This window comes from Chiloscyllium punctatum, chromosome X (genome assembly GCF_047496795.1).
Source record: "Chiloscyllium punctatum isolate Juve2018m chromosome X, sChiPun1.3, whole genome shotgun sequence".
In the NCBI taxonomy this organism is placed as follows: Eukaryota; Metazoa; Chordata; class Chondrichthyes; order Orectolobiformes; family Hemiscylliidae; genus Chiloscyllium; species Chiloscyllium punctatum.
The window spans coordinates 29203371-29218778 of NC_092791.1; the positions used below are offsets into that span (position 1 = coordinate 29203371).

Here is a 15408-nt window from a genome sequence, read left to right on the forward strand (position 1 = left end):
CTCCTCCCTTTCATCTTTTCTTCAAGTGTTATTCCTTGTAAAATTTAACTGGCAATCGTGACCTAGTGGTTGTCAGCTCCAGTGGCAGCCTCCTGCATCATGGTTTGTTATTTTAGTCAATGGGGTCAAATGTTGTTTTGGCCTCTATGGCCAGGTTATTGCAGAGTCAGTTTAAACTGATGCACATAGTCCCTGCACTGCTGACCCGGCTGGCTCCTTTGGACAGGTAGGCATCTTCTTGATGTCCTAACAACCCCCAAAGCTCTCTCACAATTTCAATGGCGTCACCCAGCTTCTCCACAATTTGTGGGCACGGGCTGCTCAAAGAAGTCACGAACCATAGCCTGGATTTATGGTTTATGCAACCTTTTGAAAAGTAAGTTCAAAGAGTTCTACCCACACCCCTCAGTCGTTCCCCGTGCCTCTCACATCCCCCATGGCAACCCAATGTCACCTCCTGCCACTCTTCATGATTCCCTCATACTCTCTATGAGAACTTAGTCCCCTTCCATGCTCCATTATTCAGGATGCACTAAGTATAGATCCAACGAGCTGATATATTAACAATGGTAAGTGTTCCTTTGTTCTTTACAATTCAATGAAAGTTTCAATCAGACAGACCATTAAGTATCAACAGAGTTTCAAGCAGTTAGCATCCCTTGACCTTGTCCAAATCAACATGAGACATTGACGAAAGTGATCACAGAAAGAACAATGTTTTAAAACCACATACAATTGTCAATCAAACAAAGTCAAGATCAACTTCAATTGTCAAAACAGAGCCCTTGCTCAGCTCATGCTTATGTTAGTCTCGGTTCTCAGCCAAACATGATTTCTGAGGACATCCCCTCACATCTGGCTAGCTCAAGTAGGCTCAGATGTTTCTCCATGACATGGTGCAGGCAACAGCTCAACTAATCTCAACTCTCTCTCTCTCTCTCTCTCTCTCCCCCCTATGTCATGCCCCTAGTCAGGCATGTACTGCCCTTATGTGCCTTTTGCTGCACTGGCTGAAAACGCGCCACTAGTGGTTATCCTGAAACTAAATTCCAGTCTCTCACTTACTTATTACATTCTGGAATCTTTTCAGGGCTAGAATCTTATTCTTCCTCAAGATGACTGGTCTGAACAGTGAACGTTCCCAGACCGTTTTGGAGCATTGTCACTGGGGGAAAATAAAAACTTCAACCTTCAAAAACCAAATGTTAAAAAAGGTTATAAAATGATTCTTAATGCATTCGCCTGAAATTAATTTCTCCAGTCCTTCAGCAGTAAAATTGGCAGGACTCTAATGGTTAAAACTTGGGCTACAGATCAGACTGAAAAAATTTGGACTATCCTGTCAAATGCATAAATGTTCAATGTAGACCTTTCAAACAGAAGGTGCTTGGGATGGGGAATGGATTGGTTAGTCTGAAAGCATTTTCTCACTCTGATGTTCAGCCTCTGGTATATTCAGCTGAATTACTGAATGTTGACTGGTAGTTTGATAACAACAAAAAAAAAGCAATGATCACAGCCAAGAACTACGAATATGCCTTCCTACCTCTTTGCTCCCACCAACTTCAGATTCGCTGCTGAAGTCTTCAGTATTTAAGTTTTCAAAGTCTGACTCCCCAACTGCTATTGGAACTCTGACAGTAAGATTAGGATTGTGGATAAAGGAATTGTGGTCGTCATCAATAATGTACTTTTCCACACTGCTCCCAATGCCACTGGTGGTGCCATTGCCATTCTTTTGGTAGTCCATTTCTCGGTTGATGTCAGCACCGGTATGGTTTCCAATGTAGTTCACCTTTTTGTCTATAAGCTCGTCTAGTGGTTTGGCCTCATCTGCATCTTTGCTCTTAAAATGTTTTTGAACAAATGCATGCCCGTAGGCCTTCATGAAGGCGATTCCCTTCTTGATCCTAATCACAGACAACTGAAGGTTGTTGATCTCACCATCATCGTCAGTCGCTGCAAGGTTATCAGCACTGAAAGAGCTCAGCAACAAGGCCAGGAACAGGTTCAGCACCTATGGTGAAACAAACGTGAACATAAAACAGGACAGCAGAACGAAAACTTCTCCTATGTTTCATAGCGATAGGGCTCTGCTCGTTTATTTAGGAAAAAATCCGATCTTTTGAAACACGTCTTTGTTGAAGTATTCTCAGACTGTGTTTAAAATCACACACAATTGTCTTGAACTTAACCACTGAAAGTAAACATTTGCTAAAGTAGTATTCAAGGAAAAGTCCCACACAAATATTAAGAGGCTCTGATTTCAGGGCACAAGACCTGCTTTCTTTTTATATTTGTCTATGGGATGTGGGTGTGGTTTATTGTCCATCCCTAGTTACCCCTTGAGAATGCGGTGGTGAGCTGCCTTCTTGAACCACTGCATCCTGTGTGCTGTAGGTAGACCCACAATGCCCTGAGGGAGGGAGTTCCAGGATTTTGACCCAGCAACACTGAAGGAACAGTGATATATTTCCAAGTCAGGATGGTGAGTGGCTTGGAGTGGAACTTGCAGGGGATGGTGTTCCCATGTAACTGCTGCCCTTGTCCTTCCAGATGGAAGTGGCGATGGGTTTGGAGGGTGCTGTCTGAGGATTTTGGTGGATTTCTTGTCGATAGTACACACTGCTGCTACTGAGCATTGGTTGAGGAGGGAATGAATGACGAAGGTGCTGAAGAGGGTGTTAATCAAGCTGGCGCCTTGATGATGTTGAGGACCAGCAAAGTAATATTTTTGATTCTCAGCATCTATAAATGCTGAAGACAGTTTAGATTTTAATCTGAACACACGCTGGGAATGCAGAACTGGAAATGTTCCGGCACCGTGAATTTGATTGCCAATTGCTATCTGGGATTCACAATTTCCTGATACATGATCCTGGCATATACCAGTCTTGTCAAAGTGGAGAGTAACCCCTACAAGCCACCAGGAAATCCCCATTCGGGCAGTGCCAAATATTGCTCAAGCAAGGTAGCTCTGCCAATGTGCCAGAAATATCAGTCTGAGAATTAGACCTTCACATAATCAGTCAAAATGAAACACAGTACCTTGCAATAAAACAAACTCCTGAGACATTCATTTCTTCTGGGATGTATTTGTATACCTCGATGCACTCTTAGAAATTTGTGCTTACACAACTTTAAAATAAACATTGTCATACTTCTGTTAAACTCATTGACTGCCATATTAGAATCACATGCAATAAATGATGGCTGCGCTACAAATTTGGACACAAGAAATTAAACCTTTTCTTTATAGTTGCCGACTAAAAATTACATCTAATTTTCAATTCTAGGCTTTTTCTTCCAGTTCAGCTTTAAAACACCACATTTGCTTGATGCAGTTTTGAGTATTTGTGACAGGGTCACATAGTCTGCAATTGCAAGCAATTCCTTGGAATAAAATGACTCTTATGGTTCTAATACACCATATACTATGTGTGTTTGGCATGCATTCATGGTAAAATTCACGACTTACCACAAGATTGCCAATGACCATGACCATCATGAACACAATGAGACACATGGTCTGGCCTGCCACTTCCATACAGTCCCACATCGTTTCAATCCATTCACCACACAGCACACGGAACACAATCAGGAAAGAGTGGAAGAAGTCATTCATGTGCCAACGAGGCAGAATGCAATCGGAATTGATCTTACAGACGCAGTCCTTGTAGCTTTTCCCAAAGAGCTGCATGCCCACCACAGCAAAGATGAAGACGATGATTGCCAGCACCAATGTCAGGTTTCCTAAGGCACCAACAGAGTTGCCGATAATTTTTATCAACATGTTGAGTGTTGGCCAGGACTTTGCCAGTTTGAAAACTCTCAACTATAAAATGAAAAGAAAGTTTGATCAATTGAACAGACAGTAATTTCAATCACAAATCATCAGAGGTCACATAATCATAAGCATTCACACCCTCTTTTGTGTGATGAAGGGTAAGTGATTTAACATCTTTTTTTTTAAAACAGTTGGGATTTTAAACTAGTGGCATATAGTTGTTGGTCTATATTTGTGAAGGGGTTTAAACTTAACTAGGACAGTCTTTCTGGAAACATCATTTTAAACAGAATATGCCTCCTGGAGTGTTCATGGGCATTTGTTTATGTTGGACAATTAGAGAGAGAAAGCATTAAATTAGTAGCTTATCAGAATCGGAGGTGAACAGATTTTTAAAAAATCTTCAAAAGCTTTTGGCCAGTTTGAAGGAAGCCTGACTGAAGTCAGATACATAAAGGAGATTGTTCAGAGAAGTTAAGGAATAAAGTTAACTCCGTGAAAGAGTGTAGGTGGTGAAACTTCCAAACCCAAAATGTTTGGTTCGAACTGTGCAGATTATCCAAAGACTGAGAAAGTTTAAGATTAGTTGTGTGAGGATTGAAGGAAGGGGTTTCACAGCATATGTAACAAGAACTCAGAAGAAGTTAAGTCAAGCATTCAGATTTGACAAGGAAGGAATTCCTCGAGTTGTTGAATAAGTAAAGTGATAGTGTTAGGAATAGATGGGATTTTGTTTTGCTGTGTGCTTTTAAATCTTTCAAACTATTATGTTTAGATGGGTTGGTTGGTTTAATTTTGCTTTTATTTATTTTGTCAGAAATTTCTGTTTTATTGTTAAACCAAATCTGCAGCCTTGTGTGCTTATATTTCACTGAAAGACTGCCGTGCTAAATTAACACAAAGACAGATAATGATTTATGAAGCAAGATCTTATTCTGGGATCAGAGTTGTCCAGGAGTAACGTCAGCTGTGATCATAAAACTTGTATACCTTCAGGATGTCTCAAGGGGCTTTTAGTTATCAGCGATTTGCTTTTGTAGTCACTGTTAATTTATATGCAAATGAGATAAATTCCTCTTCTGGTTGTGAGCCATTTTAGTTGCTTATACTTCTGATATAAGATTACATTAGATTGATTTTACACATAGACTGTGCATGTAACTATCACCCAATTATAACAGTTTGCAATAGAAATGACAAATTTATAATATGTAGCCATGCTTTGTTTAATGAAACTTATTGGTGAAATCATCCTCTTTTTAAACTGGGAGGCACTGTCAGAGTTTCAGTCACGAGTTGCCATTTGCTGTAGTTGGGACTCTGTTTAAATGGACTGTGTGCTGCAACATGTTGTTTAAATAGACTTGGTAAACTGCGTTCTGCAGGTTGCCATTTAAATAGACAGACATTGTTGGCTGGAAAAGAGTCAGGGCTGCCATGAGTCCTATCACATGCCCCATTGCAGTTGCAACTTTTGGGTTGACACAGCGGTGTCAAAAGAGACAACATACTGAGGGAGAGCCTTGCAACCTTCTCAGGTGTCATAGCCCAAAGGTGAACAGAATGAAACAAAACATGATATTTACCAATCTGAAGGACCTCAGCACAGACAGTCCTTCAACATTTGCCAGACCAAGCTCCATTAAACTGAGGGACACGATAAAGCCATCAAAAATGTTCCACCCTTCCTGAAAATAGTAGTAAGGATCCATTGCTATGAGCTTCATAAACATTTCTGCTGCAAAGATTGCAGTGAAAACCTGAGAGAGAAGGCAAACAAAAAAATTTCTGTGCATCATTCACAAGTGATTTAATCAAGTAACAATTACAGGTAGCCTCAAGGAGAACAGAGGGATTGTGAGTCCTCATCCACGAATCACAAAAAAAACTAGCATCCAAGTTCAGTAGGTAGTAGGGAATGCTGGCCTTTATTTCAAAGGGAATAAAATTTAACAGTAGGGCTGCTTTGCTAAAACGTGACAAGGCAGGAGTCAGACAACAGCTGGAATACTGTGAACAGTTTGGGTCCTTCTATCACAGGAAAGATAGACTGGCAGCATTGGAGGCAGTCCAGAGCCACTCAACACAGTGAGGGAGGATCTTGCAAGTTTAGGGTTAAGGTTAGGGTCAATGCCAGGTATGGAGGGGACTGTCTTATGCGAAGTAGGTGAGTAGGTTGGGCCCATATTCATTGGAATTTAGAAGAATGGGAGGCTACTTTATTGAAACATACAATATTCTTAGGGGACTCAACAGGGGAGATATGGAGAGGCTGTTTCTCCTTGTGGGAGAGTCTAGGACCAGAGGGCATCATCTCAGAATAAAGGGTCGCACATTTAAAACAGAAACGAGGAGGAAGTTTTTCTCTGAGGGTGGTGAATCATTGCAATTTTTTACCACAGAGGGCTTCAAGGCTGGGTCATTAAGTAAATTCAAGGCTGAGATAGATGAAGTTTTAATCAATAAGGGAATCAAATATGGAGAAAAAGACAGGAAAGTGAAGTTGAGGATGATCAGAACAGCCTTGATCTCATCGAATGGTGGAGCAGACTCAATGGGCTGAATGGTCTACTTCTGCTCTTACATCGAATGGTCTAAGCGTCTTTCATTTCCCAGCTGTAGATTGGTTGCGCGTACCCTTGAAAATAATTCAGTAGTTCACTTTATATGTTAGCTGTCTGCTTTCCTTGATTCAGCTGAAGTCATACAGCCAAACATAACAAAGTCACAGTATAAACTTAAAACACCAAAAATTGTCAAATTCAAATACAGACACACACAGTATGCATTACTCTAGATGTCCAATTGAGTATCAATGCGTGTGTGCCTGTGCTAAATGAGTGGGTTGTGGAACTGCACCTCACTATTTCTGTCGTGGCTCAGTATCTAACACCAGAAACCGTCATGTTTTGCCAGCATTATATAAGAACATATTGTATTTATGACACTTCCCTGCATGAATCACCATTGACAAACAATGGGAGGGCTCAAGAACAGGAAAAATACAGCTGTCTCCAAGCAGGATGCCTTTTGCATGTGACAAAACCCTCCAATCCTTTTAGGCGTAAGGTAATGTTGTTTTTCGGTGTTACCGTCAACCTCAATATTTAGTCACACATCCACACACTTATGCGACTTTCGCTCCTGATCACAACAGGTGTTGCAAACAATTCTTTTCCCCCATTTGTGTGCACTTCCTGATTGTCACGCCTAGTTTCTCTAAGATTTTGCTGTCATCCAAAAAAAACCCCTGCATTTTAGTAATGATGGCATTCTTTTCCACAAGAAACACACTTGCAGCCAAAAGACTGAACCACAGTGCGACAAACATCAAAAAATCCCTCTGTAGTGTAAAGCGATCATGCTTGAAACCTACAAACAGATAACAAATATGTGGTCACAAAAACAGACAACGTAATTGTCAGGGAACAGGGAAATGGTTGCCTGGTTATTTAAGGAAAGGAAATGTTGAATTAAAGTTATGAATCAATACAATAGTCCTACATTATAGGCACTGCAATGCATGCAGATTTAATCAGTTCAATCCTTCACTGAAGACCCAAAATAGAGATGGAATCAGGCTGCATTTGCACCTTTCCATCCCAAATCTTTTGTTCCCTGTTCCTCACTGCCCTTGAACTGAGTGACTTGCTTGGCCATCTCAAAAGGACAAGGTGAACTACCTTACTGTGGGTCTGGAGTCACGTGTAGGCCAGACCGGGTAAGGACGGCGGATTTTCCTCCCGAAAGGACATTAGTGAACCAGATGGGCTTTTACATCAATCAATGATAGTTATCATGGTCACTATCGTTAAGACTTTCTTTCAACTACTTCAATTCAAATTTCACAGCTGCCATTGTGCAAGGAGAGGGGGGGAGATGTTGGAGACAGAGAGAGAAGGGGAGGTGATGGGGGAGGGGGAGGTAGAAAGTGGGGAGGGAGAGAGAGAAGTGGTGGAGAAAGAGAGAGGGAGATGGTAGAGAGATAGCGAGGAAGATTGAGGAGAGACAGAGGGGGAGGTGGTAGTGGGGGCGTTAGAGGAGAGAGAGAGATTGAGTAGAGTATAGTACAGAGACAGAGTAGAAAAAGATAGAGAAGAGACAAGGAGAGGAAGGGGAAGAGACAGAGAGTGAGCACTAGCAGAGGGACAGCTAGAGGAGGAAGACAGAGATAGCTACAGGAGAGAGAGAGAGAGCTAGGAGGCAAGAGAGAGAGCTAAGAGACAAGAGAGAGCAAGAGAGAGAGAGAGAACAGATACAGTCCAGAGACTCCAACAATTGCTAGAGACAAAACAAGGGAAGCTCAATATTTTATTTTAGCCCCAAATTAAAACTCATTGGAAAAGTTGAGAGAACACATTTTGCCAAAGCCTGCTGGCCAAGCACTGATTAAGACCACTGAGAATTCAGAGATTGTTTCTACTTGCTTGTTTCTGCAGGGAGACTGAAGTTCCTCTCAACCAATGGTGATAGTGACCAGACAAATTCAGAGAGCCTCAGGCTGAAGTAGGAAGTAGTGACCTGATCAAGATCTTTAGGACTATGCAGGCATTTTATCAAGTCAATGCAGAAAAGATGTAGAGGCTGTGTCCATGTGCAGGCAACTCCGGAAGGAGAGACCCATAATGGGATAGAAGTGAAGAAAGAATGCAGGAGAAATGGCTTTACTCAAAGTGTGGAACAGGCTTCCAGGGAAGTAGGTGAGGTGAGTAGTGTAACTACGCTTGAGAGGATTCAAGATAAGCTCAAAAGCGGTGAATGGAGGTTCGTGTGGGGTATAAACACCAGAACAGATGGCTGGGCTCAATAACCTGTCTTTACATTTTCCACTGCCGCTTTGAAAAGAGCAATTAAACCATGTGCCTTACCAGGTTTCCCACAGCCAAAACATTTTCAAAGGACGGTGTCATCGGGTAGTGCTCCATTGCCATGAAGAGGGTATTGAGCGCAATACAAATGGTGATGGCTAGGTCCACGAATGGATCAAACACAAACAGATGCATGTACTCTTTCAACTTCAACCACAGCGGACAGCATTCCCAGATGAGAAACATATTTGCAAATTTATACCAGCAGGGTGGACACTTCCTCTGAGACTCTTCCAGCTCTGAAATTACAAAGTCAAAGAGTTTGAGACAAGATCGCCACAACTGCTAAAGTTGTGTGCAGCATAGTTCAGTGCTTCGTGAACTCCCCCAATCCCGTTCTGAAGGTGGTGGGTTGGTACAGTTGCTCGGGCAATGTGCATGTTTAGCTGCATGTTGTCATCTGGAGTTGTGGACTCCATTTTCTCCCCATCACATGACTGACCAGGAATCTCTCCAGCTTTTACCACCTGCCATTAGTGTGTTGAAAGGATCTTCCAAAGGGATGGGGTGAAATTGGACTCGGGGCAAGGGTTTAAAACAAATGGGCGTGCTTTTCTTTTGCCTCTTATACCACACATAATCTTGGGTTCGACAGCAGAAAATGGAACTGAATGCTCAGCAGAGTGTTGGACAGGCGTTCAACGTGACTCAACGTGCTTTGTGGCCATGTCCAATTTTACCCTTTGCTGAGGGCTGGTTTGAAAGGCACAAATACCTGCCCAAAGTGGCAACTTTTCACTTTGCTACCACAGAGGGCCTGATCAGTAGGTTCAATGCCCTGGACGTCAATCCACGTTCATTTTCAGCAGGATTTCCAGAACATTCAGCACAGGTAAACTCCAGTCACACTATTTAACCCCAGGTCACTGTAGCGCCGGAGCTTCTACACTGTAAACTCAGCAGCGAGTGAGGAGCCTGACCTAGACTATATGGCAATGCACTACACAAACAACTTGAGAACAGACTGGGTGATAGAGTGACTGAAATCTTTTGTATCATTCTTTCATCAGATGTGGATGTTGCTGGCAAGGACAGCATTCATTGCCCATTCCTAATTGTCCTTGAATTGAACGGCCTGAGAGATTTCCAGAGCAGTTAAGAGTCAACCACATTGCTCTGAGTCTGGAGTCACATGTAGGCCAGACCAGGTAAGGATGGCAGATTTCCTTCCCTAAAAGTGAACCAGGTGGGTTTTTACAACAACTGATGGCAATATTAGCCTGGATTTCTGGATGACTAATTCAGTGACATTACCACTACGTCTCCACTGTTACATGGGGAACCAAAGTGTGATGGCTCTTATTCTGCTGAGCACAATATTTCAGGGACTAACAACTTGTGCTACAGCACGGTCATTCATTCTTGACTGAAACACTAAACATACTGGAGTAAATACTGGTCTCTATTAAATGCCACTCACATCTTCAGCAAAACTAGACAAGAGAGAGAAATGAAGTCTCAGGCTTCCTTTCAACTCTCGATTTCAGAGCCTTATATTGGCGTGTGACTGCTGTTTGCAATACTGCTGGGGGTCAGTCTTCAGAACACATCAGCTAAATTCTCACAGTCCACAAGGAAGTACATCTCTCCAGCTGCCAGAACAAGAACAAGCATTGCCAATGGAGGGAGAACTGCAAGCTTGCTGTTAACTTCAATTTGACACTGTAAAGCACAACATTTACACAAAGAAAAGACTTGTACTGAAGTAGCACCCTTGACAACCACTGGACATCGCAAAGTGCTTTACTGTCAATCAAGCACGGCTGTAGTGTAGCCAGTGTTGTAATGTGTACATGGTAAATGTTCACAAACAACAATAAAGAATAAATAATTTTGGGTTTTTTTTGCTTAAGTTAATTGAGATTAACATTTTGGCTGGGATACTGGGGATAGTTGCCCTGCTCTGCTCTGGAAAGTTCCATGGCAACCTTTACATCTCTGAGAGGGTCGCCAGGTCCCTAGTTTAACATCTCACCCAAAGATGGTGGAACACACTTTGTACTGCATGGGAGTACCTGCCTGGATTTTACACTCAAACCCTGGAGTGGGACTTGAACCCAGAGCTTTGAGAGATGAACATGCTACCAATTGAGTCATGGCTGGCACACATGAGATATGGATATTTCTGTAAAGTCTAGAATCATAACAATAAGAAAGACATAAGCTACAGTGTTAGCTGATGCAGAGCAGTTTGGTCGTACTGTATTTGCCAGGTCACACCATCAGATTTGTTTCTTAACGGACAGACTGTGCAGTCGATGTTGATGAAACAGAACACTGCTGAATGGTGTGCAGTTATTCTTAAGGAACTTTAATCAAAGACATCAACACACTGATGGGCTTGCCAAGCTTATCACAAACGAACTGGGTTCCAAACTTCCTTGGGTCACAATTCCCAGTTTAGGGTGTCTCCTGTTTCTGACCTTAGCCACTTCTGGCTTTTGACCCTCAAAGCATTGCAGGAAGCTTCCAAAGACAGTGGCGAAGCAGTGCCATTGGGCCGCTGTCATTTCACCGCAGGAGGCTTGAGGATTCCATGGTGAGGGACCATAAGCAGACTGCCCTTGCTGAATTTCCACATGTCTCACATGTACAACTTGGTCTCTGAATTCAAAAGGACGGCAGTGGATGGATTTCCAGTGATTTTTGCCCCTTGAATAGTAAAAAAGCTAATAAAGACCTTTCACCAAGAAGGGATTCCAATGAATGCTAACATTCTTCGATTTGGTTCGGTTTAACATCAGTTTACTTTTCATGGTTTGAGGGGAAATGGTTGTTGGAGGGTGCTGAGGAAGATCTGATCGCAAAACTTCCTGCAGCAGCTCCTGGACAGCAATCAAGAGCACTCAAGGAGATCAAAGAACCAATTCATTTAAAACTTTAAGTACTGTTGGAATCAAAGGACATTACTCGAGTAGCTCATTTGAAACAGAAGGTCACCGATCTAGAAATTGAAAAGGAGAACATTCTACGCACCTTCCAGAGTGTTTGTCAGAACACTTAAAACACTGTTCGCTCTGTCCTTCCTTCCGAAGGATGCATTTAACTGGTCCATTGACACCAGGAGGGAGCCCGAATGTTTCTTCTTGCTCTCGATTTCAGTGGTAGGCTGTAAGTGGTTACATTTCAATTAATATAGCCCCTATTCGCTTAAGAAACATGGCATTGTGCAGCTTGCATGCTTCATCCATAGATAAGCAGGTAAGGAATGGGGAAGGGAGAGGGGATACAAGTGTCAGTTCAATACAGCAATCGGCACTCATCAAGGATAGAATCCTCCACTGCAACTAGCTTAGCTAAGTGTCTCACCGAGTTGATGTCCAGTTTCGTCTTTGTACGATCAAATTGAATAATCTGTACATTACATTATACTTGTCACATGTAATATCACTGTTCAAAATAATTGAGAGATTTACACTTAGCCAGTACACACTAACTCTGAACAATGTAAAGAAAAATAAGTATATTTTGAAGAAGGGCAGCAAGTGCAGTTATTCCATCAGTACCTTTTCCGTGCTGAACATATTAGTGAGTTTAAAATATTGTGACTTCACAGTTAGTTCATTGTATAACCCTCCATAACCTAAAACTCTCATCCCTCCCCCAAACAGTCCTGAATCCCAAATCTCACATCTTCAATACCTTGAGCACTGATTTTCCCAACAGTCTTCCTGGCCTTCACCAATGGATTACAGATGGATTATATATGATGCACAGGATACACTCAAGCAATTTACCAAGCTCACTTCTGCTGCAGCCCTCTCCCCTCCAAGTCTTAACACTGAAAACAACAAGGGTGGCAATGTCATCGGAGCACCTCCAAGTTACCATCCATCATAAAATGGATGTGTAGTGCTATTCCTTTATCATCTGGGTGAAGCTCCTGAAAGTCCTCTATCAAACAATACGGTGGCAGCACTCACTCAAGAACTGCAGAGGCTCAAGAGGATGTCCATTATTAGATTACTTACAGTGTGGAAACAGGCCCTTCGGCCCAACACGTCCATACCGCCCCGCCAAAGCGCAACCCACCCATACCCCTACATCTACCCCTTTCCTAACACTACGGGCAATTTAGTATGGCCAATTCACCTGACCTGCACATCTTTGGACTGTGGGAGGAAACCGGAGCACCCGGAGGAAACCCACGCAGACACGGGGAGAATGTGCAAACTCCACACAGTCAGTCGCCTGAGGCGGGAATTGAACCCGGGTCTCTGGCGCTGTGAGGCAGCAGTGCTAACCACTGTGCCACCGTGCCGCCCTTCATTGTTGGAGTCATTGTTGGAAGATGACTCAGCAGCCCTTGGTCACTGCTACCCATAACAGAACAAATTTATGAATAAAACACTATGAATGCAATCTGTTGTATTCAAGAATGAGGGCAAGGTATTGACATTTTAGTTCTTCATTTGGAGACAAATTTTAAAATGATCCTCTTTGATCCTTCGTAGAAGGGCAATGCTATGTGGCATCATTTAGTTTCCCTTTTTTTCCCCCCAACTGTTTGAATTGGTGAGGAAATGGAAGACAAAAGACATTTTAGCTGACTGAAAGCATGAAACAGAAAATGTTTGAAACAGATAGCATGTACATCAGTATCTGAACAGAGAAAGGGCAAATTAATACTTCAGGTATATGTCCTAAATGTACACTTAGCCAGTCATGGAAAGTGTGTGTGTGTGTGGGGTCTATTTTATTGCAATCTCACCCATTTTACATGTGCAGTTTTCAGGAGCTGAGGGGATAGAGTGAATGCTTCATTCAAATTCAGTTTTTTTCATATGATTTATGGGCATCACTGGCAGGGTGGGCATTTATTGCCCATCCCACATTGCCCTTGAACTGAATGGCTTGCTTGGCCTGCTTAAAAGTCAACCTTGTCGGCCTGGAGTCACATGTTGCCCAGACCAGGTAAGGACAGCAGATTTCCTTCCCTAAAAGGACATCAGTGAACCTGATGGGTTTTATAAATAATCGATGATTAGCGAAATTATCACTAAGCCATCACCTCCTCCTTAAGCCACCAGTCTAACTTGTACTATTATAAAATACAATCACTTCAAACAGGATGAAACTGGATAGTGTAGAACAACAACTAAGGAAGGCTGATTCTTAGAACTTAAGGGTGAATTATTATTTCTTAAGTCAGAGGTTGGATTAAGTTTTTGCCGAAACATTTCTGTTCTTTATTTTGATTACTCTTTGCTTCATGTCCAAGTTTCCCTTGCGAATGGTTCTTCCTTCTCTAGAATGGAGTGAGTTTCTGCAAAAAGGCTTCTCCAACTGAAATTCTCCTCTGTATAATTTATTTGCTGGAGCAGGAAGCGGCGCAGCAGGTGAGTGCATCCTCATTCAGTCACCCAGTCCAATCAACACCCAAGAGGTTGAGTCAGGAGTTTCTGTTGGACGATGTTGCAGAGGGGCACCTGGGATTTGGCAACTGTAACCTTTTTTCTGTCAAACAGTTTCGGAGACTTCGACATTGCAATGCGCCAAATGATCTTCAGCTGAAGCCTGGCATCTCTTCATCCAACACTTGTGACTATCTTCTCTACTTCCAATACCCTCTTCACGGTCTTCCTTGAATGTTATGCAGCACTCTTGGGTAGGAGTGTATCTTGGGCAGTAGTGATAAACCAATAGCATCATACTGTCTGTTTGAAATACACTCCGCAATGGAACTAACATGGACCAGAGCATATAATGGGGGATTGGCTTGATGCCACTCATTCTACTACACAAGATCAATCTCTCCTGGTGTCTATTAATTCTCTGCTCTCCATTTCATGCCATTAACTCTTGAAGTAACACCATTTCTGTTGGTGACTTCAAACCCGTGGTTCATGAGGGCATGAGTGAATTCCCGCTGGGCAAGCTTTTGAAGATGTTGCTATTGAATGGGTTTTCCAATTCTGTGGAGGGAAATAAATGGGGAAATATTATGTGTTTCATACAAGCTGGCTTTCTTCTTGGTCTGGGTCTTCTGTAAGCACAGACAGTCAGGAAAGTGACTTGTGTTGGTGGCTATGCACAATGGTACTTGTGGTGCACTTTTCACTTGACGATGCACATCTCCACCTCAGAAGAGTGGGACCCCTGTAAAATGGCTGCCTTCTCTTCACACTGATCAGTGGATGAATGATTTCTGTTCTTCCTTATGCAATGGAGTCTTCCTGCAAATTACGCCTAATTTGTTTTCCTGCATGCAAACAGAACCCTGATTACTTTTGGATAGAGAGCTGTTTGTTTCAAAATTACCAGAACATATATAAGACTTTCCTTGTCGAATATTGAAACTGAAAATGATCACACAAAGGCATGTGCCCATTGCAAGAGTCTCCAGTGCAGCAGGATAATTGTGAACACATCTGCACGGTTCACATCTGTACTGAACATTTAGAGGTAAAGACGATGAATGGCAGCTTACCTTTGCTGGCCTTGTGTCGTCATGGAGCTTCAGACTAGTGTATGTGCCTTGAGGAGAAGGGAGTTGCCACTCACTGCCCGTGTCACTTCCTTCCATTTAGCTTTCGCTGGCTGCAGACTTCTCTTCACCCGCTGTCATTTTTGCAACCCTTTCACGTCCAACTTCAGTCGGGAGAATCGTTAAGTCAGTCTCAGAGACAGTTGCTGTTCTCACCTTCCCGCTTCTTGCTGGAGCCACTTTGTGGCTTTGCGGCACTTTGGCCCGAATTAAGGATTGTCCCATTTCAGATTCTGCTGCCGCACTCTCAAGAGTTAGTGCAGACC

General features: G+C 42.6%; 1 protein-coding gene across 12 annotated transcripts in view; it reads right to left on the reverse strand.

The window, feature by feature from the left end:
- The window catches only part of LOC140471320 (sodium channel protein type 8 subunit alpha-like), a 512936-nt gene that overhangs the window by 339889 nt on the left and 157639 nt on the right, over positions 1–15408 (reverse strand). For all 12 annotated transcript variants that reach the window (XM_072567324.1, XM_072567320.1, XM_072567321.1 and 9 more), the window contains exons 14-18: positions 11632–11764; positions 8656–8894; positions 5374–5547; positions 3479–3835; positions 1547–2017 (exon numbers count right to left, since the gene is read on the reverse strand). In XM_072567324.1, the coding sequence (XP_072423425.1) occupies positions 1547–2017; positions 3479–3835; positions 5374–5547; positions 8656–8894; positions 11632–11764 (1374 nt within the window). The remainder of the gene's footprint in view (positions 1–1546; positions 2018–3478; positions 3836–5373; positions 5548–8655; positions 8895–11631; positions 11765–15408) is intronic.